Genomic DNA, 23,766 nt, shown 5'->3' with positions numbered 1-23,766 from the left:
CAACCCCATGTCATTCTCCAACTGCACCCCATCTGTCCCCCACCGCTGCCTTGTAGGCCGACAACCCCTCGTTCCCCAACCCTCACCGGAGGCTGCGCCTTCAGGACCTGGCTGATCGGGTGGTGGACGCCTCTGAGGACGAGCACGAGCTCAACCAGCTCCTCAACGAGGCCCTGCTCGAGCGGGAGTCCGCGCAGGTGTAAGTGCCCACCCCGCGCCCTGGCCCAGGCTCCGTGCCCTGTCACCTTCCTGCTAGGCCCAGGCAGAGGTGGCCCTTGCCTCTCACGGCTCATTTCCACCGCAGAGTGAAGAAGAGAAACACCTTCCTCCTGTCCATGCGGTTCATGGACCCCGAGCTGGAAACCCGCTACTCGGTGGAGAAGGAAAAGCAGAGCGGGGCCGCCTTCAGCTGCTCCTGCGTCGTGCTGCTCTGCGCGGCCCTGGTGGAGATCGTCATCGACCCCTGGTGAGGGGGCGCAGCTGGAGCCTGGTGTAGGGACGCAGCACTCCTCTGGTCCTTGCCCCCCTCGGAACAGCCCCAGCTGACCTCAGGCCAGGGACTGTGGGGGCTGTGCTTCACTCCGCCCCCTGGGTCTGGACTAGCACTAGCACCAAAATGGGGATCAGACCAGGGCTGAGAAGGCTGAGGGACAGAGGGTCTAGGGCAGGGGTCCTCCAACTTTGTAAACGGGGCCAGTTCACTGTCCCTCAGACCGTTGGAGGGCCGGACTCTAGTTAAAAAAAAAAATCTATGAACAAATTCCTATGCACACTGCACATATCTTATTTTGAAGTAAAAAAACAAAACGGCAAAAACACCCGCATGTGGCCCGCGGGCCGTAGCTTGAGGACGCCTGGTCTAGGGGCTGGAGACCCGGCCTCGCTGGGCCTACGTGGTTCTGGGATAAGGAGACAGAGGCTGGGGACACTCCTCAACTTCAGTCACCAAAGCCAACCTGGTTCCCCTTCTTGGCTCATCTCTAAAGAAAGATTTAGGCTCAGGTCCAGACGGGTAGCTCTAACGCAGCAGCTAGTCCTCTGGGGCCAGGTGGGTGTTCTGGAGTCCTTGCCTTCACTGCCCAACTGAGGACAAGTCCCTCCCTCCCTGCGCGAGCCAGTCAGCAGCTCATCCTGCTCAGGGACTGATTTCCCAGCAGAAAGGAGCCGGGGGGAGCCCTGTTCCGTTGGTTTGGGGAGCTCTAAAGAGCCTAGGACTCGGTCACATGGGCCTAGGTCCCGGACACACTTTCCTCTTCGTTGTGACCGCAGGCCTGTCACTGAGGGCTCCTGAAGCATCAGCTTGTAAAGTCAGAGCTGACGAGGAGGATAATCTGAGGATAATAGTACCTGCCCCGGCTAACTCGGGGTTGTTGTGAGCCTCAAATTCACTCATTCATTCACAAGTATTTACTGTCTGCTTCGTGCCTGGGGCTAGGGTCTAGGGATGTAGCAGTGAAGGTAACAAAAAAATCCCTGCTCCAGTGGAACTTACATTTTAGAAGGGGAAGATAAACGTGAACAATTAATCAGAATATATACGCAGACAGGGTAAGTGCTTCAGATACAAGACGAGGAGGAGAGAGAGGGATGCTGGTGGTGAGCTGGATTTCGGCTTGTGTGCATTTTCATAGGATGCTCAGAGCAGGCCTCACTGACAGGCCTCACTGATATTTCAAAGGGTGAGAGGCGACCAGGAATCGGGTGCAACCAAGAATCGGGCACTGGATTAGCAACACCATAGCTACGTGGCAGGATGCTCATTCCTAAGAATCCCTTCTCAGGTGTTACTGGGCTCTGCCCGGGGGGCATCTGCGAGTCTGCCTTCTCTGGGACATGTCCTGGGTCAACGGTGACAGCGGGGGAGGGCCGCACAGTCCCGGCCCCGCACTCAGCTGGCAGGCCCCTGGCGGCACACAGAACTTTCAGGTAGAGGCTTGTGCCTTACTGTAGGGCTTGCCTTCTGCCTCCTATCCCTTACTCTCACCCTCCCTCACTGCTCCCCCCGGTCCCTCCTCATCGCCTTCTCCGTTACAGGCTGATGACCAACTATGTGACCTTTGTGGTTGGGGAGCTCCTGCTTCTGGTCCTGACGGTCTGCTCGCTGGCTGCCATCTTTCCCCGGGTAAGCAGCGCTCTCCTTTCGGCTCAAAAGCCCTTGGGAAGGGAGCGTCACTCCCCGTGAAAGTGAGTATTGCTGGAGTTACGCATCCTGTCAGATCCTTACAAACAGATTACAGATCTGTTAGAACGGTGCAGGATTATCCACTCGTTCAGACTCCACATTGAGTCATTCATGGACATCGCTGAGCACCCACTTGGGGCCGGGCCCTGACGCTGGAGCACGCACAGAGTGTGTAAGCCGGAGCCCAGAGAAACGAGAGCCTGTGTCGCACAGCAGTGGAGGCCCCGCTGGAAGGTGGGCTGGCCCTGGCTGTGGAGGACCTGGACACCCAGACAAAAGGGTTAAGACTTCTCTGAGCACCGAGGTGCCATGCAGAACTTTTATCAGAATGACAAAACCTAAGTAGTGTTTTAGGAAAATTAATCTGGCAGGTGGCTTGCCAGGTAATGGAAGGTTTTAGGTATGCCGGCCCGGGAAAGGCAGACTAGCCAGGCAAAGATGGCTGGACCTAACAAGTCTAGTCTCCCATCTTGGCCTTGTCACTTGGAGATAAGGAACGGGCTACTGCTGGCTAGTGCTGCCCGCAGCCTCCTGGGCTGGTCCCGTGTCTCCTGAGGAAACGGTTCTGCTATCCGGGAGCTGTGACATGTCCTAAGTATGGCACAGGTGAGGGGTAGAGCGCCAGGATTCCTGCGCTCCCTTCTCCGCTCTGCCACGCTGTCAGTTTTGGCTGACTCGCACGCACAGCACTACTTTTTAGGTTCCTGGAAGTATGAGAGCACCTGGAGTCATTAGTAGTGGTCTCCAGGCTCATGGCCCTTGAAACTCCATTCCTTCTAGGCCTTTCCTAAGAAGCTTGTGGCCTTCTCGACGTGGATTGACCGGACACGCTGGGCCAGGAACACCTGGGCCATGTTAGCCATCTTCATTCTGGTTATGGCAAATGTCGTGGACATGGTGAGTTCCTGCTGTCCTTGTGAAGGGACACTCCCATTAGTGGAAAAAGGCTTCCATACTGGCCAGCATGGGCAGCTTGTATTCCTCCACCACGAGACAGGTCTGGAGTGGCATTAGGTTCCTAACGAGATCCTGGCCAAACGGAAGGGTCTTCTCCCCAGGAAAACTCCGAGACTGACTTGTTCCCAGCTCTTTGTTCTCCAAGTTCAAGAACCAACACCATGCACCAGATCCCACCATGTGCTAGGTGCTTTATATATATTAACTCACTTAATCTTTTTTTACTTTTCAACCAGTTTACATTCACCACTTAATCTTGATAACAATCCCAAGAGGTCAGTATTATTAGCTGTAGTTCCATAGAAGAGCTAGAGCTCAGAGAGGTTAATTCACTTCTTTTAAGTCACACAGCCAATAAGTGACAGAGTCAAGAACTGAAGGTCTAAATCCCAATCCCATTTTCTTCCTCCTTACCTCACTGCCCAAGGGGGACAATACCCATAAGCGTTCTGCGTATCGTAAGTATCCTCCGCCGTGTGGCCAGTGTCAGGTATCTGGCACGACAAGGAAGGCAAACCTCTTCCACTAAAGGAGCTCTTCTGTCTGGCCTTATCCATTTGGCCAGACCTTCCTAGAGCACTGGGTGCTGGGAGCTGTGACTGATGTTCTCTTGTTCGTCATCACTGCTCCCACCAATTTGGGGGGTACTATAGACGTTCTTTTAAAAAGTCCTATTTTTTCAAATATTATTTTCTTTAACAATCTAAGTACAGGAAAAAACTCAGCATGGAGAGCCCGGCTAGAGTGGCTCAGTTTGTTGAGCGTTGTACTTTGCACTAAAAGGTGCTGGTTCGATTCCCAGTCAGGGCACAGAAGTACAGAAGGCAAACCAATCAGTGTTTCTCTCTCATCTCTCTCTCTCTCTCTCTCTCTCTCTCTCCCCCTCCCCCTCTCCCTAAGCATGTCCTCTGGTGAGGCTTAAAAAACAAAACAAACTCAGTATGGAGCCTTACTGTGGCAGCAGTATAGATGACACAGCCGTAGGGCCAGTTGATCACAAATCCAACGGAATGGAATTAGGAGCTCCAGAACCTAACATGCCCCTGGGTGGCCCGGTGCCCACAGTGCAGGGAAAAGAGCCCCTCACCCTCTGTATGTCAGAACACACCTGAAGGCTGGTGCCGATCTGGGAGCACTGTTTAACAAGGTCATGGACACTGTGCAGGATACCTGGAGACCTGTCACTTGTGGATGGTGAAAAACCAGGGGGGTCGGAAATTTTTCACATGCTCGAGCCCCATGCGGAGAACTTCCCCAAAGCCAGCCCAACTCAGTGGGTGAAGGCTACAAAGAGGAGGATAGATTGTTTGTGGACACACTTTCTACTGACTGCATATGCCCAGCAGTGGGACCAGTGACCAACTCCAAAATGGAGGAGCGTTTGAGCAGAGTGGCTGCCATCCGTGCAGTTGTGAGGTGTGGGTGATGAGCTGGCCCCACATTCCCTCTTTGACAGTGTGATGTGGGCGAGAGCGTTACTAGATTTGAAACCTGAAGACTGGACTCCTAGCTCTGGCTTTCCCACTTGCTAATTGCGCTAGTTTGGGCGAGTCCAGCCTGAGTCTCTCCTCAATGGTGGCAATACTAAAAACACTCGGAGTTTTTGTGAACAGCCAAAGGGATGGTAGTAAAGCTCTTAGTAGGAATTAATTTGTATTATTCCCTGGCAAATTTTCCCACCCTTCTCGGTGTTTCTGAGGGAGCTGGGGAAGTGGCGGCCTTCTCTGACAATGTCTGTTGTTCCCTGGACCCTGTGTTCTTCCCGTGGCCCTGGCCTCAGCTGAGCTGCCTGCAGTACTACATGGGACCCAACAATGGCACCTCAGGGATGGCGACAGAGGATGGCTGCATGGAGAACCCCAAGTATTACAACTATGTCGCCGTGCTGTCCCTCATCGCCACCATCATGCTGGTGCAGGTCAGCCACATGGTGAAGCTCACCCTCATGCTGCTTATCACGGGCGCTGTGGCTGTCATCAACCTCTGTGCCTGGCGCCCCATCTTTGATGAGTATGACCGCAGACGTTTCCAGGAACCCGGGTAAGATGGAACTTGTTTGGGAATCTGGAATTTCTTCTTCCAACTCCTTAGTCCCCATTTCCAAGTCATGGCCCTACACGAAGGTGGCTTTCTATCTCTAGGGAATCAGGGTTCATGGCTGCTGAGAGACATGCCTCTGAACGGCTGTGAACCTGGGGCAGATCTTCCCATTCCTGATGAGGGGAGGATCTGGGCTGCCTCAGTGTTTGCCTGGGCACCAGCCTCTTGTACCCAGATGGGACCTGAGTGTGCCATTATCTGTCCAACAGCTTTCCTCTGGTCGCCTTAGAGAAGATGCAGATACTCTCCACCCCAGGGCTCAATGGCACTGGCAGGTAAGGTGACTGCTTTCCCTCCTGGTCCGCATTTTTGGCTCCTTTCCTCTAGAGTCAGGGAATACTATGGCCAGAGCCTTATGATCTCCGCCTTGTAAAGGCACAGAGTAGAGAAGTTAGTGTGTATTTCTACAGGAGGGCTGGGCAGAGGGAGAATGGTTTTAGTGTGGGCCTGGTCCTCCCAAGTCAGAGGAAAGCTTGGAGAGCAGCAGCAGTGTGGTCTAGAGGTGGGGAGAGAAGTGAAATGGATGGGGCTGCATGTAACTGGCAGGCAGTATAGGCAGCAGAAAAAAGGGGGGAAAAGAACACTGCCTTCTGCCTAGAAGTCCTGGATTCTTAACCTGTCAGTCATTCTCTGTGGAGCGGCAGGCAGCCCAGTTTTCCCGAGTCTCAGTTTCATCTCTTAAAGAGGATAGTGGACAGGAAGCTCTCCAAGGTCTCTTCTAGCTCTCAAGTTTTAGAATGTTGTGATTCAGTGGCTTGACAACAATCAGGTAAGTTTTCACAAAAGATTAGAAGCTGGGGAGAACTCTTAAATAGTCCTTCACACAAGAAATCTAAATGGCCACTAATAAATGAAAGGCATTTAAGTATTAATCAGGAAATCCAAATTAAGACCATAACAAAAGACCGTTACACACTTACCAGTTTAGCAAGAATTAAGGTTCCTCTGATAATACCAAGTACAATGGTAACTCATAGATTCCAGCAATTCCACTGCTACACACGTTCCTTAGAGAAATCCATGTACATATATATGCCCCAGGATGTGTACAAGAATTCATAATAGCCACACAAACATTCAAAACAAATGAAAACGATCCAAATTACACAGTGAGTGGTATGTAAGTTGTGGTATATTCATGCAACAGAATACTAAACAGTAATGAAAATAATGAACTATATAGCTCCACACAAAAACATATAGTTCTAAAAAAGCATGGCAAAATTGTGCCTTAATTCCATCGCTGTAATGGTAGTCTCTCCTTTTTCCAAGTTCCTACATGCTTGCAGTTACTTCTGGGATCAGTCAGATGATGCAGTATTTATTAACACCTGGGAGCAGCCCTGATGTGAATTCCAAGTGCAGCCAGGAGGCGCCAGGATTGGTTGGCTCTTAGTGACTTGGGAAAGCTTTACTGCTGCCCAATGGTAGGCAGTAAATGTGAAGGTGCTAAAGGAGCTAGGAATTTCTGGGACCCAGGAAGGAGTGCATCCCCACTGGAATAAAACACCTTTTAGGAGAGCAGCCTGGGTGCCTTCAGTTGAATTACTCTCTGCCCTGCAGGCTGCCCTTGGTGCCTTCTAAGTACACGATGACAGTGATGATCTTCGTCATGATGCTGAGCTTCTACTACTTCTCCCGCCACGTGAGTGCCTGCACACCCTCCGCTCCTGTTTGCTTACAACCCATCAGGGCCCGAGTAGTAGGATCTGAGAACACAACCTCATAAGGGAAGCTCGTTTCCTTTGCCCAATATGTTATGTGACCCTGTCAAGCCACCACCTTGTCCTTTTTCTGGTTTCTTCCTTAGTGATACAAGCAAACAGTTCTTGACCTCTTCTTCTGACCCACTCTAGGATGCTGAAGGAAGCATGGGGGAAGGGCATCAGAGCCTGGGTAAAATCTCTATTCCCTAAGCCAGGGGCTCATGGATCTTCACTCACCCAGGCTCTGGGGGACATTAACACACTGACCACGGAGCCAGACAAGAAAGGGACAGAATGGATGAAGTTTTTTGTTTGGTTAAAAGGGAAAAAAAGAGCAGGCAGGAAAGTATCCATGTAAGGGACTTACTGCTCCATGTTAGCTCAAGTACCACCCAGTGGTTGGCCAGGGGAAGTACAGCCTTCCTAAGCCACTTCTAGGCCAGCTGGAAATGGGACTCCTCCCAGGACTAGGAGATCCCTAAGTCAGACCTGTAGCTGGTTAGGTCCCTGGAGGCTCCACACGTCCAGAAGGTGCCTTTGATCTCTGCTGTAACCACAGAGGCTGGGATCCTCACTGCAGCTGTGGGTGGTCTTTTTCTTTCCCTTGCCACGTAGCCATCTTCCTCCCAGTTTTCATCTTCCCATCAAATGGCCAGTTTAGAGCGTACACACCTTGCATGTGTCTGCAGGTGGAAAAACTCGCACGGACACTGTTCTTGTGGAAGATTGAGGTCCATGACCAGAAGGAACGTGTCTACGAGATGCGACGCTGGAATGAGGCCCTGGTCACCAACATGTTGCCCGATCATGTGGCACGCCATTTCCTGGGGTCCAAGAAGAGAGATGAGGTGAGGGGTGACCTCGTGCTATGGCCTGGAGCCAGGAGGTTGTATCTTCTGGCTTTCTGCTAGGGAGCACCTCTAAACCCAGGCCTGCTACAAACACTGTTTCTGGGGACACACACACCTGTGCGAGGCCCATTTCAGAAGATGAAACTTTGGCTAGAGCCTCCGTTTCTGCCAGCTGTGATCTCAAGTAGAATGCTGCTTCTACCTCACTTCCCAACTCCCTTCCCCTCAACTAGGGCTGTTACAGAGACTAGAGAAGCTATTGTTTAATTCAGTTGTGATGAGAGCTTTCTAATAATTCAGAGTTGGGATAATCTGGGAGATACGTGTCCAACAAGCTGAGTGCACCTATCGTGGGTGTGGAAGGTAACATTTCTGTAGCACAATATTTAATCAGTCTTTGAGCACTTTGGTCCTGCCTCTTTTTAGGAGCTGTATAGCCAGTCTTATGATGAGATTGGAGTCATGTTTGCCTCCCTGCCCAACTTTGCTGACTTCTACACAGAGGAGAGCATCAATAATGGTGGCATTGAGTGTCTGCGCTTCCTCAATGAGATCATCTCAGATTTTGACTCTGTGAGTGTCCGTCTTGCTCCCCTCCTGCTACAAAGTCAGCTTGTTTCAAATTGTATCTCGGGACAGGCTGCAGAAGTCCAAGAGAAACTGGAGTTACTCTAGCTCCGGGGAGGGAACGTCTGGCTCGGCCAAGGCATTAGGGGTGAAGTGATTAAATATTTGACCAAATATAGCAGGCTCATTTTTAAGTTGATAAGGTTCTCCACCCCTGCTCTAGCTGGCTACATTTTCCTATGTAATCCCCTCCCGGTAATGTACGGGCTTCTATAGCTGTCTGGTGTTGGCTCTGAGGGGGTGAGAGGGGAGCCTGGGGAATCACCTACAACTTCACAGGATAAAGACCGGCCAAAACAAGACCCTAAGGTTCCTCTGATGCCTCCTACCTTCAAATTCAGATTCATTAAACATTAGGTAACTTATACACCAAGAGAAATGCTTTTACATATATGTTCAGCCACCCTAGGAGATTGGCAATTTTATCCCAATGTTAAGGTTGTAGAAACTGAGGCTCAGGAAATCAGGAAGTTTGCCTAGGATCACATGGCAGATAAGTGGCAGAATAAAGCTTTTATAGAAAAGCATCTCTCGGATGTTTTGTGGGGATAATTGTAAACAGGCAAACCTGTCATTTAGTTGGCTCATTGATCCCAATTGACTGCTGACAGTTTTCTCTTCCTTAATACTGGTCTTAGCTTCTAGACAATCCCAAATTCCGGGTCATCACCAAGATCAAAACCATTGGCAGTACCTATATGGCAGCTTCAGGAGTCACCCCAGATGTCAACACCAACGGCTTTACCAGCTCCAGCAAGGTACCTAACCACCTCAATGGCTAGAGAGGAGACAGGGCTCTGCCTCCTGAGGTAGGAGGCAGCCCACACTTAGCACGTGGGAAACCAGGAGTTACAAGAGCAACTAACATTAAGCACGGTTGTACAAAGGTACTTTGCACTAGTACAGACACACACCACTACGACCGAGCCAATTTAAAACTGGGTTTCCTGAAAAAGTAATGAGCAGAAATAACAGCACACACACACAGCAGTCCACTGCTATTTCACGGCCTAGGTGAGGCATAAGATGCTTTGTGGAACTGTGGCTGTGCTCCCTTCTAAGCGCCGGGCAACAGAACCATCTACACAATTATGGAACCATGAAAACATCCACACCGGGGAATGGTTTTGTTAAATCAGACCTGTGAAGCCAGCTTGATTTAGGTACCAGAGGTGAGAAAACAAGCTGTTGGGGCCCTCGTCTCAACGGCTGTTCTTAAAACATCATAGCCGCCATCTCCTTATTATGGATGAGGTTAAAGAAACACCTAACCCTCAAGTGCTTATAATCTAGTTGAGGAATCAAAACAAGGGCAGCTATCCCAAGTTTAAGACCAGGTTCGGACAAGGTGAAGAGACGTGACTCTTAAGCAGGTACACAGCAGACAGGAGGCAAATGGGCTGGGCATGATTTGTCCTCCCCACCACCACTGCCCAGTCTGTCACAGTGACAGAGGGTGCTAAAGAGGGTCCTGACTCCTTTGTGGGGAAAAGTGAAGAATAGGCCTTTAACTACCAGTGAAGGGTCTGACCTCCAGAATGTTAAGAGGGGGGGAGGGGGGAGAGGAGGGGAGTAGGCTGCTGCTCGTACGGGCCCAGAGTGGCTCCTGATGCTGTCACTGCTGCTCCCTGGCTCAGGAGGAAAGGTCAGACAAGGAGCGCTGGCAGCACCTGGCCGATCTGGCCGACTTTGCACTGGCCATGAAGGATACGCTGACCAACATCAACAACCAGTCCTTCAACAACTTCATGCTGCGCATAGGTAAGGCTCTAGGCGCCCTTCTGACACAGGGGGGTCGGCAATCACCAGGAAGGATGAGAGGCTTATAGATCTGACGCATTTAGATGGGGTAGGGTCCCATACTCAGAGCTGGAAGGACCTTTAATCCAGGCTCTTCTAGATGGCCAGCCATCCCTGTCCCACAGTGTTTACAGTGACGCTTTCCTTCTCAACCTGGCTATGCATATTGAGGGGTTTGTTCACTTCAGTCCAGTCTGTTAAGAATTAGTCATCTGTTACCCCCTGTGGGAATGTGGAGACAATTGGGGGCTCACTCCTGATGAAATCACAGGAGACCTAAAGTGCCAGGTCTGTGTTAGAGAAACTGGCAACTTCCGTACTGTTAATGAGCATAATGGGGGCAGCTGACAGTGTGCCAAGTACCTGGTGAAGGCAGGATAAATATAAATAGCTTTGTGGCAGAGGTCAGGTGGTGAATTCTGAGAGAACCTGGTAGCTTCTGAGTGGTGTGGCTGTGCTGAACTTTATGCCTCTACCCTAGGCATGAACAAAGGAGGGGTCCTGGCTGGGGTCATCGGAGCCCGGAAACCGCACTACGACATCTGGGGCAATACAGTCAATGTCGCCAGCAGGATGGAGTCCACAGGGGTCATGGGTAACATTCAGGTCTGTCCAGTAACAGAGCTGAGCATGTGCTCAGATGCAGGGAATAGTGTGTTCTGCCAGGCACCGTCTCCTCATTGGCCCAGAACATTACGTCGGCAGTGCTGGGAGAGCAAGGGCAGTGTGGGAAAAGATGCCTCCAGGGCTAGTTGTAGCAGAAGGGAGAAAAGACACTGACCCTGTTTGTAAAACTTGGGAAGAAGTTCTGGGTAATGATATCCTGATCTGTGTCACCTGGGCCCGGCAAGCAAGTTCCACAAAAGGGGTAAAGGGAACAAGCGCGGAGAGTACAAGTTCCCAGTGGAGCTGTCACACAGGCATCTGAGGAGAGAGCGCACGGACTCTCTGGGCGAGGGGAGGACCCCAGGCAAAGCGCACCGTGTTCTGGTGCATGGAGTACGGGAGTGCCTGGGACCTGTGGGTCACGTGGAGATCTCACCTGGGCAGCCTCCCTGTCTAACCCAAGCTCTGTACTGTGTGCTTCCCCTACAGGTGGTAGAAGAAACACAAGCCATCCTTCGGGAGTACGGCTTCCGCTTTGTGAGACGGGGGCCCATCTTTGTGAAAGGGAAGGGGGAGCTGCTAACCTTTTTCTTGAAGGGGCGTGATAAGCCAGCCGCCTTCCCGAATGGCTCCTCTGTGACTCTGCCCCACCAGGTAGTAGACAACTCCTGAATGGCTTCTAGCCCCAGGGAGGATGTATTTTTTGGAATCAAAGACCTTGGGAAAGGACAAATAACTAAGTCCCAACAGTCCCAAACTGCTGAAGTGCACACTCACATAGACTTTAGATTTAAAAATCTCCTCAAGCCTTCATTTCGTGAGCTCTGAGGTGGCCATACTATTTATTCCTCAGTGTGCCTGTAGCTTCCCCAGAGCAAGGGTCTTAGGCATAGTCCCTTCTTCCCCCACAGAGGCCACGGCCACTGTGAGCAGGATGTAGCGGAGGTGGGAGCTCAGCCGGAGGGGAAGACATGGCAGGGCCCCGATGCTGATGAAGGTCTGCTCCCAGCTGTAACTTGAAAGCAGTGCTTTTCATTCTGAAGAGCACAAGCTGGAGACCTGTCTCCGTGTGATCTGAGTTAGGTCAAGGGCCCTGTCCTGATAATCTTGAAAGGTTCTTCTGGAACCCCTGTCACCTTAGTCTGGGAGCAGAAAGTGCAATATTTCCTTTTACCTGGTGGGAGGGAAAGGGGATTTATTTGTGAAAGAAAAAATATATCAACAGATCTACATTTATATTTTTAACTTTCTGTTAAAAAACACTTTCCGATATTGCCTTGCCTTTTGAGCTCTTGCTACAGTCGCCTTTGCTACTGCTTTAAAAGAGAATTTACAGGTATTGATAAAGAACAAGACTTTTATTAAAAGCTTTCTTCAACTTGAATGTGATCCTTGTGAAAATCCTGTTAATACCTCCGCGGAGAAGTGTTTTTTGCTAACTCACCACCTTCCTGGAAGGCACAAGATCTTGAACTAAGACATCTCTTACTTTTTAGGTGCTTTCTTCTAAATGGTGGTCCTGACTGACTGACCGACCACTGCATGCTCCTCCCAGGGTTAGCTGGAGCCCCCACACCTGTAATAACCGTCCTGGTCACCAGGTCTAGGAAGTGACCATTTTAGAGTGCATGGGGCGTGGGTAGTAATGACTCCTATTTGTGACTGGCCAAAGCGGGACAGGACTAGAAATGGCAGAATCTAGCCAGCTAGACACATCTGTAAACTGGCCCTCCACATACTCCCTTAAACCAAAGAAAGGGCCAGCAGATCCAAGGCCCTGGTTATCAGACCAGGAGATGGAGGAAAGGTCTGCTTCCCCTTATGAGCAGACTTCTGACCATGCTTTCTACTGAGATGTTTTAGGAAGCAAAAGTGAGACATAGAACCCTGATTACTTTAATAGCACTTTCTCACACCACCTTCTTCAAAAGCAGCGGTCTAGAATATGCTGGTCCAAACCGAAGACTTAACACATGTCCTTTCTTAACTATATGATTCATCTCATATGAACCAAACGTTCTAAAAACTTTCTTTTCAAATGTCTCCATTAGGAAAATGAGATGGAACTAAAGCTTGTATAAAAGTTAGAAATACTCTTTAGTTGAATAGTACATACTCCTCTTTCACAAAATGCCTTCTATTGTCCTACAACCCAGTCTGAGCATTTAACAACTGACCAGGCAATTGTGGAGAATTGTCCAAAATTGCCAGTCTAGACTCAAACTTGCCCCTTCAGCATCCTGCAGAGGTGGGTATCTGTCTCCATTGTAAGGAGTCTGAGTCTTTCAACTGTTTTCCGTCCCATGACCTTGCCTGGGACTGTGTACAGTACTTGTTTACTCACTTTTGATGTGTTCTCAATGAAAATAATATTCTAGTAGACCAGGTTCATATCCAACTTCTCTTCTCTTCTTGCAAATGAAGCAAACACTTGATGAAGGGGCTTTGTACAGAATAAGTTCTCATGGGAAGCTCGCTCTTCTTCCCATGAGGTGGACAATGCATCCATTCCTAAGGAAGACAGATTCTATCAATCTCATCAGTGCATTTGGGAGAATCAGAACCTGGGTCACTAATGTTCTGGACCTAGGTAACTTATTTTTTGGTCTGGAGCTGAGAGGCTGGCTCTAATTACACCAATGCAATTTTGAGATGGGGAACTTAGAAGAGACTCTGCCCAGAGAAATAGAAAACCTTTGGTATACCCTGACTGGTGTGGCTCAGTTGGTTGAAGCATCGTCCCATACACTGAAAGGCTGCAGGTTCGATCCCCGGTGGGGTCACATGTGGAAGGTATATTGTTCTCTTTCCCATCAACGTATCCCTCTCTCTAAAACTAATAAGCATGTCCTTGGGTGAGAATTTAAAAAATACCTACGGTATAAAACCTGTGGCTGCTCCTAGAAACATTTTATCTTTTTTGTCATTACTGCCTATGTACATTACTATGGTATACTTAACTGAAACAAATCACACATACACATGCACACTAATCTCAGCCAGTTCTGAAAATAATCCCATTTACTGAACAGTCTCTAGAGAGCTCAATGTATACTGACTTTTCACGTCCATTTGGCTCTCTGCACCACTCTGGCCCTATGACTCAGCCTCATTAGCTGTCTCTTCAAGAGCAGTCTCCAATGAAAACAAATTATAAGCTGAAAGAACACTGGCTGATTTGGAAGGAGCAAATTAGGAGGGAAAATGATGATGATTATGTTTATTACTTACAAAGAGAAGAGGAAAAACTGGTAGAAACAAATAAAATAGTCTTCATATTTTTCTGCTTATGGTATATAAACAGAAGACAGTATCTCAAGAGGTCCAACTCACGTATTCTGCCTGTTTTACCCTGTTTCACTGAACCTGAGTAACCCAGAGCTTATTATGTAACTTCTCCACTGAGGCACCCTTCCTCTTACCTTGGTAAGTAACAGTGACGTCAGTGGGGAGGGTTCTTGTGATGTCCTTATATAGCAGTCTAGCACAAAGTGGGAAGGACTGGCCGCTCCGCTCCGCTTTGTAAGTAAATGATAGCAGGTTGCACAGCGAGTTTCTCTGCAAGGGCCCGGCCAGAAAGGCTGCAAAGTCCCTCTAATGGAGGCGGGGATCAAAACAGACACAAAGTATAGACCATTACAGCTCTAAAACAGAGTGGCTGTGACACTTCCAACAGTGACTACCAAAAACAGGGCCCCGTTAATTAGATTTCAGATAGATAAAGGGCAGAGACAGGCCTGTAAAAAGGACTAATGATCGAGATTACAGGATAACTGAGAGTCAGGGGAAGCCTAGGAAGACCTGCAGGAGCACTTAAGTAAACGGCCAGAGGCTGGGGGATACTGTTTCTGCCAAGAATATCGTTGACGACATACATAGGGCTAAGGTGCTTTCTGTCTGCTTATACATATCAGTTTATCTAAAGGACAACCAGGAGCTTCAATGTCATTCCAAATGCATAGTGGGGGGAAATACTAAGTTTACAAGAGTCACTATTCCTTATTGCATTCATTCCAGCCTGGTTTTTTGTTTGTTTGTTTTTTACCCCAACCCCAGGCTCAATTGCAATCCTAAGAAAGTAGGGAAGAGTTCAGGCAAAGATAGATAGTATTCCTCTGATATTTCAGAAAACATCATTCTGCTTTGCATCTATACTCCAGATTCAGCAAGGCACCTGGCACATAGTAAGTACTCTATCAATCCCTGTTGAATTAACAGTATAGCAACTGTACTACTTTTGAGGGGAAGAAAGGGTCAAATACAGAAGCTTGAAGATCACTACTGAGGCGTGAATAACTCCTTAACCAGTATTCATGCTTCAACATCATCCAGAGTTTCAACAGGTAAAAAAGAGAGTAGAAAATAGCTTGTATATAAACAATAAACAAGTATTAGAAGGATAATAGTCAAACTTTAACTCAGTTATGAAACATTAAGCAAAAAAAACAACCTTGACCCTTTTTTGTCCCCTTTAAGCCTATCTTGGGCTATCAAATGCTATGTAAGATTCCAGGCAGATACCTGAAGTCGATCTGCTTGATACTTCCTTCCAGAGTAAGCATTTAGGTATTCGCAGAGACTGAACAGGAAGTGCTGAATGTTAGTCTGTAGGTATTTTGCAGAGAGCTCCTCTAGGGGAATGAAGACTGGAATCGAATGGTGATGTATCCGAAGTGGCTTCTGTATGACAATATCCACAAAATAGGAATCCAGCAGGTTCCCCTCAAAAGCAGTGCTGATGGAAACACAGACTCCCCGGCTGGTCAGTTTCCCACTGAGCCCTGAGGCAAACAGGACAACACCTCAGCAGATGTCAGGCAAAGTGAGTGTCTTACTCATCTGTTCATACCAGCTGCTCCAGCACCACCTACCACATACAGTGTGTACTCCAGTGTCTGCTGAATGAGTGACTATCAGACTCTTTCCCCTCATTAACTCTCACTTTGAGTTTGAGTTAAAACCACGGGATGGTGGGAAAAAAAATCCTAAATAGCAATTATTGAGGAAGAGATTTTGAAAATTTCAATTTACCTATTCTCTTTTATTCTGAGTGTTAAATAATTTATGATAGTTCCCAGTTCTTCCCACAATCCTCTTGTGACATAGATAATGAGACTAAATCCCCATATTAATGGTGAAACAGAGAATTAAGGGGCTCAAACTATTTGACCAGTGGCATAAAGCAAGCCAGAAGTAAAGTTCTAGTACAGGGTCTGGCACACATTGAACAGCTAAAATGAATAGTTGAAACCAGCTACTAATCAATCTGCTGCACCAAGAGGCCAATACTGTAGGTAAAGATGCCTACAAATACTATGCCAGTTTTTTGTGTACATTGAGGGTGCAAAACCAATGCTGAAGAAGTAAGACCAGGACTAACGATACAACTAGCAAACTCACTCAGTAGAGACAAGACCCAGACTGAAACAGGTCAGAAAAAGGAATACCTGTAAAGCGATATGCTTGCAGAATGGATTTCACATTTTCTCGTTTTGTTTCCAAAACTTCTTGCTCACTGACCTCAAATGTTTGGTCAGGTTCTGCACTGGCTTCTACCTGAAAGATAGGCAGCAAATCAGATGGTACAAAGGGGCATAACACACAGTCTCTGCTTGCATCTCACTGGAATAAAGCTGAATAGAATGTGTATTACACAATGAATGAAGAAATGCTACAGTGCTACGAATTCATAGTACAGGAATAATCTTATGGGTCACAGTGCTAGGATTGTGCTGGCCTAAAGAGTATTGTGAGAGGCTAAAGAAAAGGGTGTGAAGAAAGTCTAGTATGAGCACAGGGTGACTGCAAAGAGGCAAGGCTGGAAAGTTGGTTTGGATCAGACTGTGCAAGCTTTCAAGTGCCAGGATCAGAAATACTGACTCTGAGATGTATACGTAGAGCAATGGCCCAATAGTCAGTCTCAGACTAACTCTCCCTCTGAGAACTACATAGCAGGTTCCCCTCCAAAGCAGCTCTAAAACTAAGCTTACATACAAGCCAATAAACAAAATGGTCCGAAGGCATTAGAGAACGACCAAAATAGCCAGACTGAAGGTTAAAGGTAAGTGCTCTGAGCTTGGCTGGGCTTTCCCATCTGATGTGTATACAAGGCATATGGGTCAAAGAGAAAGCTACAGGCCAGACTGTGCAGCAGGCCCACTAAGACAGAAACGAGGCCAAGGTTACCAAAGCAGCCTTTCTATGAGCCAAGGTCCCATCGAAAAGGGAACCCAACATTCTGCAGGCAATGCACCCTCCAGGCAAAGGGTTAGTGAAAGGAAACGAGCGGTAAGCATAAAATTAGATTCCTAAATCAACTTCATTAAAACAAAGACTTTCATCACCAGACGCCATCAGAGAATGAAAAGGCAAGCTACAATGTAAGATTTGTAAAACATATACCCAACAAAGAATTCATATCCAAAATACGTAAAGAATTCTACAATTTAATGAGGTAGACAACCCAATAAAATTTTTGCAAAAGCCTTGAAAAGCACACTTTACAAAAGAAGACTCTGAAGTGTCCAATACAGGTACTTTGACATCATTACTTACTAGGCAAATGCAAATTAACCCACAATGAGATGCTATTATACTCCCACCAGAATGTCAAATTTTTAAAACCAACAATATCAACTATAGATAAAGCTGCAAAACAATGGAAAGCTTATACAATATTGCTGGGAATGTAAAATTGGTGTAATCACTTTCAAAAGCAGTTTGGCAGTATTTTACTAAAGCTAATATGCATACTCGTGACCCAGCAATTCTATCAAATCCATACCTAATAGAAAAGTGTATTTTTAGACCAAAACAGGAACAAGAATATTCATAGCAGCATTATTCTTTTTAAGCCTCACCTGAGAATGTGTGTGTGTTTTAATTGATTTTACAGAGAAGAATGGAGAGGGAGAGAGAGAAACAGTGATGCAAGAAACATCCACGGATTGCTTCCAGTACACGACCCAATTGGGGATCAAACCCAGAACCTGATCAAGAACCAAACCTGTAATCCTTTGGTGGACCAGATGCTTCAGCCAATCGAGCCACACTGGTCAGGGCAGCAGCATTATTCTTTTTTATTGATTTTTTACAGAGAGGACGGGAGAGGGAGTTAGAAACATCGATGAGAGAGAAACATCGATCAGCTGCCTCCTGCACACCCCCTACTGGGGATGTGCCCACAACCAAGGTACATGCCCTTGACCAGAATCAAACCTGGGACCCTTGAGTCCGCAGGCCGACGCCCTATCCACTGAGCCACACTGGTCAGGGCAGCAGCAGCATTCTTAATAGACCCAAAGTGGAACAGCCCCAATAACCCAAATGTCACCAACAGTACAACAGGTAAATTAACTGTGGAATATTCATAACATGACTACTATACGGCAATAAAAAAAGAATGACCACTACATGCAGCATGGATGTATCTCACAGACTTAATATTCAGCTAAAGAAGCCAGGCATGAATTTTATAACTTTAACAATTATATGAAGTTCAAAAACAGATAAAACCAACGTATGATGACAGAAATCAGAATAGTGGTTACCTTGAGGGAAAAGACTAGAAGGATACAAGAGGGAGACTTAGGCACTAATAATATTCTCTGCTTTGATCTGTGTGGTACAGGATGTGTTCCCTTTGTAAAAGGTTCTGCAGATTTGTGCACTTTATATATATTCACTCCTATATTTTACTTTAATAAAAAAGTGAAGGGAGGGAGGGAGGAAGAGAGAGAAGGGAGTAAAGAGGGAAATGGAAGAGAGGCGGGAAGGTGAGAAAAAGAAGGCTGACCATATCCACGGGCAAGGAATGGTTAGTGAAGGTTCTGAGCAAGGAAACGGCAGTTTTAGGAAAGCATTTTCTTGGCTGTGTAGGGTTTACTGGAGGAGTACAAATCCTAGAGAAGAGAACCAACTAGCAGACTACTGTGACAGTCCCGGCATCCCCATCACCCGGTAAGTGTTTACAGCAGATGTGGATGGTACTTGAGCTATCGCAGTGGAGTGGAGAAGGAAGAGGAGGAAGCACAAGGACTACCTAAAAGAAAATGTGAGCGTTCTTGCTGGCTGGACCTGGGCTACACAGAAACCTGAAGAGGAAAGAGTCGACGTTTACTGTGAGGCTTCAAGTCTGTGCAACAGAAACATGGCACAGTGACACGGTACCAATGACTCAAGTCAGGCTGAGACGGAGGCAACAGGTTCACGTCGGGGGGCAGGTTAAAAGATCCTGCGGGGCCATCGGTAAAGCCTGAGGATTGTTAGTTGATACAGGTATCGGCTGAGACCGACAGGTTTGATGAGGGACCAAGGACTGAAATCAGTCCAGTAAGATCACAGTAAGTCACAACACACGGACGTGCGAGTTCCCAGGCCCGCTCCTTACACCCCAGGAAGCTGCCAACAGCCACCCTCCTACTCACTCTGGCTTGACGTCGTTGCACTTCGGCCCTGAGTTTGTCTCGCAGACTCCTCAGTTTTCGAATCTTGCTTCCAAGAGTGCTCTCTGCTCCCTGCGGCTCTTCAAATTTTTTACGGGATTTAGTCTCTAGTCTTTCCAAGTGAGCCAGAACTCCTGAAGAAAGTAAAGAGAGGATTTCTCCAGAAGCCAAGGGGTTCTAATTCTGGCAGCAGAAAGCATTTCAGGGAAGAGTAAAGGGTGACCCTTTTTCCCCCAGAACTTTGTGGCTCGTTCATTGTTAGACATTGCCCCCAACTTATAAACCAGAAGAACTGACAGCAGAAACCAAAGATCAGCAGCCTCTTAGCCTGGACACTGATGTACACGCAAGCAGTCCCTAGCCAGGACAACGTCCGAAAAAGAACATTCTCTGAATATAGCTAATCTCAGTTATCCGTGATGATACCCCAGCGGAAAACTGTCACCAAATTCACTGGCTCTCTCAGAAACTTTTTTAAAATGTAGAATTGTTTCTTAAATTGGTTTTTATGCATGTTTTCCCAAAGTGCTAAAGCACAATTCTTTGAAGCTCTGAAAAATATTAGTACAGGACTATAACAACACAAACTAAGAGAACTGTCCACAAATATTAGAGAGGAAAACACTCTCACTGCTGGACAGAAACTCAGAGGCAAATTTCAGTTCCCTAGAGCCGTGGTCGGCAAACTGAGGCTCGCGAGCCACATGAGGCTCTTTGGCCCCTTGGGTGTGGCTCTTCCACAAAATACCACGGCCTGGGTGAGTCTATTTTGAAGAAGTGGCGTTAGAAGAGGTTTAAGTTTAAAAAATTTGGCTCTCAAAAGAAATTTCAATCGTTGTACTGTTGATATTTGGTTCTGTTGACTAATGAGTTTGCCGACCACTGGTCTAGAGATTGACTAAGGACCAAGACAAGCGCCCCTGGCTGTACTGTGCGTCCTTGACTGCCCTTCACAGTGTTGGGTGGGGGGGAGAGGTGGTGTGTGTGTGTGTGTGTGTACGCACGTGTGCTTTTTTTTTTACAAATAAAAAGCAACATCCCACACCAGTGAACAGATTCTGACTTGCACTCTAGAACTGAACCTGGAATATCTCTGAGGGGTGCCTGCACCGTAAGGGTCTTATTTTCACAATGCTAATAAACTCCGATAAAGCATCTGCTGAACTCTTCCTACGTGTTAACACACTTGTGCTAGGTTATCTACTTGCAAAACATGTAAAGAATTACAACATTTACTGGTTATTTCCTATATATGTAAGATACGGTTTAAATGCTTTCCGTGAAAAACATGAAAAGAATTGTTTATCTAATTCCCACAACATTACCACAATGCTGTTATTCACCTCCATTTCCCAGGTAAAAAACGGAAGCAGAGAAAAGTAAAAAAAACCTGCCCAAGGCCACAGTATTTACAACGGCAGAGCCAGGACTCAAACCCAGATCTAACCGATGCCAAAGCCCCCGCCTGGCACTGCCTCTTCCACAGGAGTAATGCAGAAATGGCCCCCCAAAATCCTGGGAAGAGAGAGAGAGAGACCTCACTGGCTAGAACTGTAGCCCTGAAAAGAGACACGGCGTATTATGAATGCAAACTATGGGTTTAAAAAGGCAGGAGCCTAGAAACACGTGAAGTAATTTTGCCCTGACGATCTTAGTTGCTGGTCCCTCAGGCTGGCAATAAGGCGAGTCCTAACTTCTTGCAGGTGGGGGTTTTGCCTTCAAATTGTAAAAACCACAAACCCTGTGAGGCGCAAGGCGGGTGTGCTGGTATTAGTTCCTTTCCCTGTTCTGCTCCCACACAGGCCAGGTTCCACCAGACAGAAGAGGAAAAGCGCCTCCAACCGGGGCGGGGCCGGGCGGTGCGGGGGGTAAGAGGGAGAAGGGGGTGTCATCTTTGGGCAGCAGCAGCAAAGCGACAAAGACAACCATTCGAGTACCTCCTTTGGACCCGCCCTCTTGGCTTAAAGTGTTCGCCAGCTCCATCTACTCAGATTTCCAGATCCACAAGCCTTCCCAGGAAGCTGTCCAGGCACCGGGAACAAGAACCGAGATTTCCTTTGCTGACAAAAGGGAAAATGGCAAGGGAGTCACATCTAGCCACATTCAGACAAACCTAGACGGTAGACCAACACCCCGAGTGTCACAGCCACGACTCCCCTTCCCTGACCCGCCCTTGCCCCGGGTGCCAGCAGGCCGTGTCCACATCCAGCTCGCCGGCCCCGAGCGCTCCCGAGGGCACAGGCCCTCCGCTTCGGCGGGTGTGCCTTCCACACGCAAGGAGCTGCAAGAGGCCCTTTAGCCTTCCGCCCTCGCCACCGTCTCGAACCTCACCGGACCTTATTTCCCCTTACCTTCTCTCCTCTGGCTCACGCAGCCCAGGGACGAGTTCCCGCCATCCTCGCCTTCAAAACCCCAGCCAATCGGACCCAGCATGCTTTGCGAAGCCGCCGTACAAAAACATGGCCGCGCTCAGGGCCCCTCCCTGATCCCAGCATGCACCGCGGACTAGGCCGGGCCTTCCAGCTGGGCAGGAATATGGCGGCACCGAGCGCGGAGCCGCCGGTCTTGGTACAATATCTGGTGTTACGAAAGGACCTATCGCAGGCTCCATTCTCCTGGCCAGCGGGCGCACTGGTAGCGCAGGCTTGTCACGCAGCCACTGCGGCCTTGCACGTTCACCGCGACCACCCGCACACTGTCGCTTACCTCCGGGAGCTGGGGCGCATGCGCAAGGTGGTCCTGGAGGTGAGGCCCGGGGCCGCGGGGGGGGGCGGGGCGAGGAGCGCTGAGGAAGTCGAGACCGGAAGTGGGTGTGGCCTGGAGTCAGAGGCCCTAACTTCGTGTTGTGGGGACGGGTGTTAGTGGGAGGACTCTTTAGCATCTAAGGTTTGGGAAGGCTTTCTGGGGTCACTGGAGCTATTACTCAGAGAGTCTTCCCTTGGCCGGGGAGGGTCTGACAGTGAAAAGTGGTCATCGGGTCCGTTACTAAAGGGGCTCGCACCCCTCCGGTCTCACCTGCGGCCGTCTCAGTGACACCTGTGCGAGAGGAGGCTGGAGGGAGACCCGCCTTTTTACCGGCGCTCGGGGCCGGCCTTTTAACCCTTTGCACTCGCTTGCTTTTTTCTCGATTCCTGCTACCGATGCTAACCGTGTCGAGTCACACTCAACATCCGAGTGCAAAATTAATGCCGCCGCTCAGATAAAATTGGTACCCTCCCTTCCCGCAAAACCGACCCAGGATAAGGACTCGGGATTTCTTATTGCCAGTGAGACTGAAGCGTTTACCCGGACACGACGCCAAATGATTTGGAGATAAATGTGAACCCTGGTGTACATTGAACGGAGCGTCACAAACACCAGGGGTGTATTATAGCGGGAAGGTCCTTTCTGCAGGTGGCCAAACAGACCTTACCCTTTGCAATGTCTGCTCTAGGAATGTGTCCTCAGTAGGCAACTCTTAAAATGAGAGCTGGCTGAAGCATTAGGGATAGCTATTTGGGCACCAGCCACAAGAGAACTAGAAAATGTACAGAGCGTAATTACTGACAACGCATGCAGCATTTCAAGAAGGAAGAGAAAAATCTCCCACTTTCTAAACAGAAAAATTAAGCCTCTCCCTTTCTCCCCAGCCCCCAAGCAATTTATCTAATGTCCTACAGAGAGTGAATGAAAAATGGAGCAATGAAGCTCTTACTTCTGGAGACATGCTCTACAGCTCCTTTGGGAGATCAGTTCCTCCACTTTCAGTTAAGGGGAGCCCTCCTCCTCCCCATATTTCTGCCCATGGACTTGATACTTCCTAAATGGGCTAGTCAATCTACGTCCTGCTTCTTGTAGGCCCCAGATGAGACCACCCTGAAGGAGCTGGCTGGGACACTGCAAGAGAAGAACATCGACCACATGCTATGGCTGGAGCAGCCAGAGAATGTCGCCACTTGCATTGCACTCCGTCCCTACCCCAAGGAAGAAGTGAATCAGTATTTGAAGAAGTTCCGATTGTTCAAGTGACTGATGTTATGAATTGCTTTGATATATTTGAGTATCAGCTGGGTCCAGAAACTGCATGCCATCCATCCCTAAGCATCATGTACTCCTTTCAATGGCAACTTGCTCTTCCCTTTAATTTATGACACTTTCTTGAGGGCCAAACACATGTTCACATTAAAGTTGTCATTAGTAAGTACTTTCTCTTATTTTTCGTAAGTTCAGATGGGGAAAGTAGGTGAACAACAATGTTATTTAAGGGTCATTGCTCAAATAGGAGATTTGGTTAGACTCATACAGGGGTCAAGAAAATGCCTTTCCATTTTTGTTAGGAATAATAGAGTTCTTCCACTATATCTGGTCTTGCATACCAAGTTTACAAAAATAAATGTATTTTTCAATAGAGCAAAAATTGTGCTGCAAGCCCTAGAATAGGTGATAAATCCTTGACAAGAACCCCCTCTGCTTTGTAAGTTCCTTATATGTAAAAACGTTTTAAAATGAACTGT

At 48.2% G+C, this 23,766-nt stretch overlaps 3 protein-coding genes across 4 annotated transcripts in view; 2 read left to right on the top strand and 1 right to left on the bottom strand.

The window, feature by feature from the left end:
* The window catches only part of ADCY3 (adenylate cyclase 3), a 53,526-nt gene extending 42,020 nt beyond the window's left edge, over positions 1-11,506 (top strand). The window contains exons 10-22 of the mRNA XM_054727920.1: positions 57-199; positions 305-466; positions 2,035-2,122; positions 2,963-3,079; positions 4,920-5,179; positions 5,449-5,514; positions 6,803-6,884; positions 7,635-7,793; positions 8,223-8,369; positions 9,062-9,181; positions 10,061-10,184; positions 10,705-10,829; positions 11,319-11,506. Coding sequence (XP_054583895.1) covers positions 57-199; positions 305-466; positions 2,035-2,122; positions 2,963-3,079; positions 4,920-5,179; positions 5,449-5,514; positions 6,803-6,884; positions 7,635-7,793; positions 8,223-8,369; positions 9,062-9,181; positions 10,061-10,184; positions 10,705-10,829; positions 11,319-11,501 — 1,776 coding nt within the window. The 3' untranslated portion in view covers positions 11,502-11,506. The remainder of the gene's footprint in view (positions 1-56; positions 200-304; positions 467-2,034; positions 2,123-2,962; positions 3,080-4,919; positions 5,180-5,448; positions 5,515-6,802; positions 6,885-7,634; positions 7,794-8,222; positions 8,370-9,061; positions 9,182-10,060; positions 10,185-10,704; positions 10,830-11,318) is intronic.
* Positions 6,354-21,778, bottom strand: CENPO (centromere protein O). Of its 2 annotated transcripts, none has more exons than XM_054727921.1 (8): positions 21,625-21,778; positions 21,211-21,333; positions 19,256-19,407; positions 16,277-16,385; positions 15,351-15,610; positions 14,252-14,423; positions 13,174-13,340; positions 6,354-7,769 (listed from the first exon to the last, which is right to left on the bottom strand). In XM_054727921.1, exons 2-7 carry the CDS (start codon positions 21,254-21,256, stop codon positions 13,204-13,206), a joined length of 876 nt encoding a protein of 291 aa, XP_054583896.1. In that variant the 5' UTR covers positions 21,257-21,333; positions 21,625-21,778; the 3' UTR covers positions 6,354-7,769; positions 13,174-13,203. The 2 variants fall into 2 exon arrangements, with proteins under 2 accessions (XP_054583896.1, XP_054583897.1); XM_054727922.1 differs by lacking the exon at positions 6,354-7,769 and adding an exon at positions 11,936-12,003.
* PTRHD1 (peptidyl-tRNA hydrolase domain containing 1) lies at positions 21,725-23,612 on the top strand. Its single transcript, XM_008162367.3, has 2 exons — positions 21,725-22,018; positions 23,111-23,612. Exons 1-2 carry the CDS (start codon positions 21,767-21,769, stop codon positions 23,279-23,281), a joined length of 423 nt encoding a protein of 140 aa, XP_008160589.1. The 5' UTR covers positions 21,725-21,766; the 3' UTR covers positions 23,282-23,612.
* Positions 23,613-23,766: the final 154 nt, after the last annotated feature.

Source organism: Eptesicus fuscus, chromosome 16, assembly GCF_027574615.1.
Source record: "Eptesicus fuscus isolate TK198812 chromosome 16, DD_ASM_mEF_20220401, whole genome shotgun sequence".
NCBI lineage: Eukaryota > Metazoa > Chordata > Mammalia > Chiroptera > Vespertilionidae > Eptesicus > Eptesicus fuscus.
This window is presented reverse-complemented; position numbering and strand designations above follow the sequence as displayed.

Coding starts and splice junctions, on each gene's coding strand:
- CENPO (XM_054727921.1), bottom strand. CDS start 21,256: ATGGAGCTGGCGAACACTTTAAGCCAAGAGGGCGGGTCCAAAGGAG. Junction 16,386..19,255: donor TGCAACGACGTCAAGCCAGA/GTGAGTAGGAGG, acceptor CCTATCTTTCAG/GTAGAAGCCAGTGCAGAACC. Junction 15,611..16,276: donor GCAAGCATATCGCTTTACAG/GTATTCCTTTTT, acceptor TGTTTGCCTCAG/GGCTCAGTGGGAAACTGACC.
- PTRHD1 (XM_008162367.3), top strand. CDS start 21,767: ATGCACCGCGGACTAGGCCGGGCCTTCCAGCTGGGCAGGAATATGGCG. Junction 22,019..23,110: donor TGCGCAAGGTGGTCCTGGAG/GTGAGGCCCGGG, acceptor TGCTTCTTGTAG/GCCCCAGATGAGACCACCCT.